Source organism: Aplysia californica, unplaced genomic scaffold (assembly GCF_000002075.1).
Source record: "Aplysia californica isolate F4 #8 unplaced genomic scaffold, AplCal3.0 scaffold01256, whole genome shotgun sequence".
Taxonomy (NCBI): Eukaryota; Metazoa; Mollusca; class Gastropoda; order Aplysiida; family Aplysiidae; genus Aplysia; species Aplysia californica.
Window position 1 is genome coordinate 28646 of NW_004798526.1, and position 1787 is coordinate 30432.

The window sequence follows — 1787 nt, forward strand, 5'->3', positions numbered from 1 at the left end:
GGGGGGCAAGGGAGGTTGTTGTTTTTTCCTAAATTAAATTGCACAAATGTGTAACAATGTGATAAAATAAGTCACATGTCACATTTTGATACCAGTACTACAGTTGATGCCACTTGTATTGAACTCGCCTGAGTTAATTTTCAGTTACCGGTAGGTCAACCTTTTTTTCTTGGGTCCTAGCACCAATTCTTCTTTAAAGGTCCCAACAGTGAAGTTGAACTTCCAAATGAGTTGATCTTTTTTTTTTCACTCCTCCGACTATATCAACTTATCCATAGACAACTATATAATACTAAGAGTATAAAATAAAAAATCTGTTCAAGTTCTAATGAATCGCGACCTCAGCGTTTTCTTGTCTTATCTCCATTTTTTTAAACAGTGAAAACAGTTCATAACAAAGAGTGAGCTTAAGAAAAAGTCACATTTTCACTGTAAAAAAAACAACAGAAATACGACAAAAAAGCAATGAGGTGGAGAAAAGGTGAGAAAACTGGTTTCAGTTGAATTGCTTTGCTTTGGTTTGAAAGTTCTAGTCACTTGAAGTTGAGTCTCAAATACACAGATTATATTAGAAAATCAAGGTTTTGCCCAATATCATGATAAAGCCAAGTACGACAAGCGACTCAGGGGGTCATGTTGCTGCTCACATGTTCCTGATTTTTATAACAGAACTGAGATTCAAGGAAAGAAATCCTTCCCTGTCAAGAGATATCACTAAACTTCTACTGGTGTTAATGCATGCGAGATATTTCTTTTTTTTAACGTTGGAGTGTCATACCCCCATTGACACAATTTTGATCATTTAGGAGGCTGGCTGTTTCCAACCTTGCCTGTGGTTGTTAAAATCATCATCCTCATCTAATTCCACATGTTTTCCTTTTTTATCTGCTGGTTTGTTGTTGTTTTTTGGGGGGGGGTTCTTTTTTTGTGTGTTTTTCTTTGAGGGTCAGGGGTTCAAATCACATGTACTGCCATTTCAATTCAACACATTTTCTTTACAACAACAAGAAAATCTGGCACCAAATTGAGGCACAAGGCAAAAGACAAAACTCGAACACACAGTCAAACCTTCTTGATCACCCCATTCTCGTCATCCTCCTGAATCAGACGCTCCAAAATCTGGACCAGAAGCTGATCCATCGACTCGGGAAAGCTGTCAATCTTGTCGTCCATCAGCTTAAAATCTCCAAAGATGCGTAGCTCTTCGGCCATGAGCATCATCCACAGAGGGTTGTCCACGTGAGTCTTCAGCATCAGCTTCTGGATCTGGTCACTGTCCAGTTTCTGATCACAGACACAGAGTGGGTCAACGCATAAAAAATGGAAGCATAAAAAATGGAAGTTTTGAAAAAGGTAGAAGAGTTGGAGAATTCATGGTAGATCCTGTCAGTCTTTTCACTGTCTGAACACGTCATATTTCCATTTCTTTTACCCAATATTCAGTCTGAAAATTGAAATCTGTCCCATAGCTATTGTTTACTATCAAAGTGAAACACAATCACATCATTGGCAAGGTATCTATCGGTCTATTTGTCTGTCTGCCTGCCTGCCTGCCGGCCGGCCTGCCTGCATGACTGTCTGTCTGTCTGTCTGTGTGCCTGTCGGTCTAAATATTCTTTTTTGTCATAAACATTGTTATGTCCATAAAAGTGTGCACTTGCTGGGGGGACATCAGGCAGAAGAGTTGGAGAATTCATGAGAGATCCTGCTTGATAATCATAAAATGTGTACTTTTCTATACAATCTGAACATGTCTTATTTACACTTCTTTCACCCAATATTCAGTC

General features: G+C 38.9%; 1 protein-coding gene across 1 annotated transcript in view; it reads right to left on the bottom strand.

Annotated features, from left to right (window-relative positions):
- LOC101863560 (telomerase protein component 1) overlaps window positions 1-1787 on the bottom strand; it is a gene marked incomplete in the record, with an annotated part of 24485 nt that overhangs the window by 5675 nt on the left and 17023 nt on the right. The window contains 1 exon segment of the mRNA XM_005112389.3: window positions 1069-1284. Coding sequence (XP_005112446.2) covers window positions 1069-1284 — 216 coding nt within the window.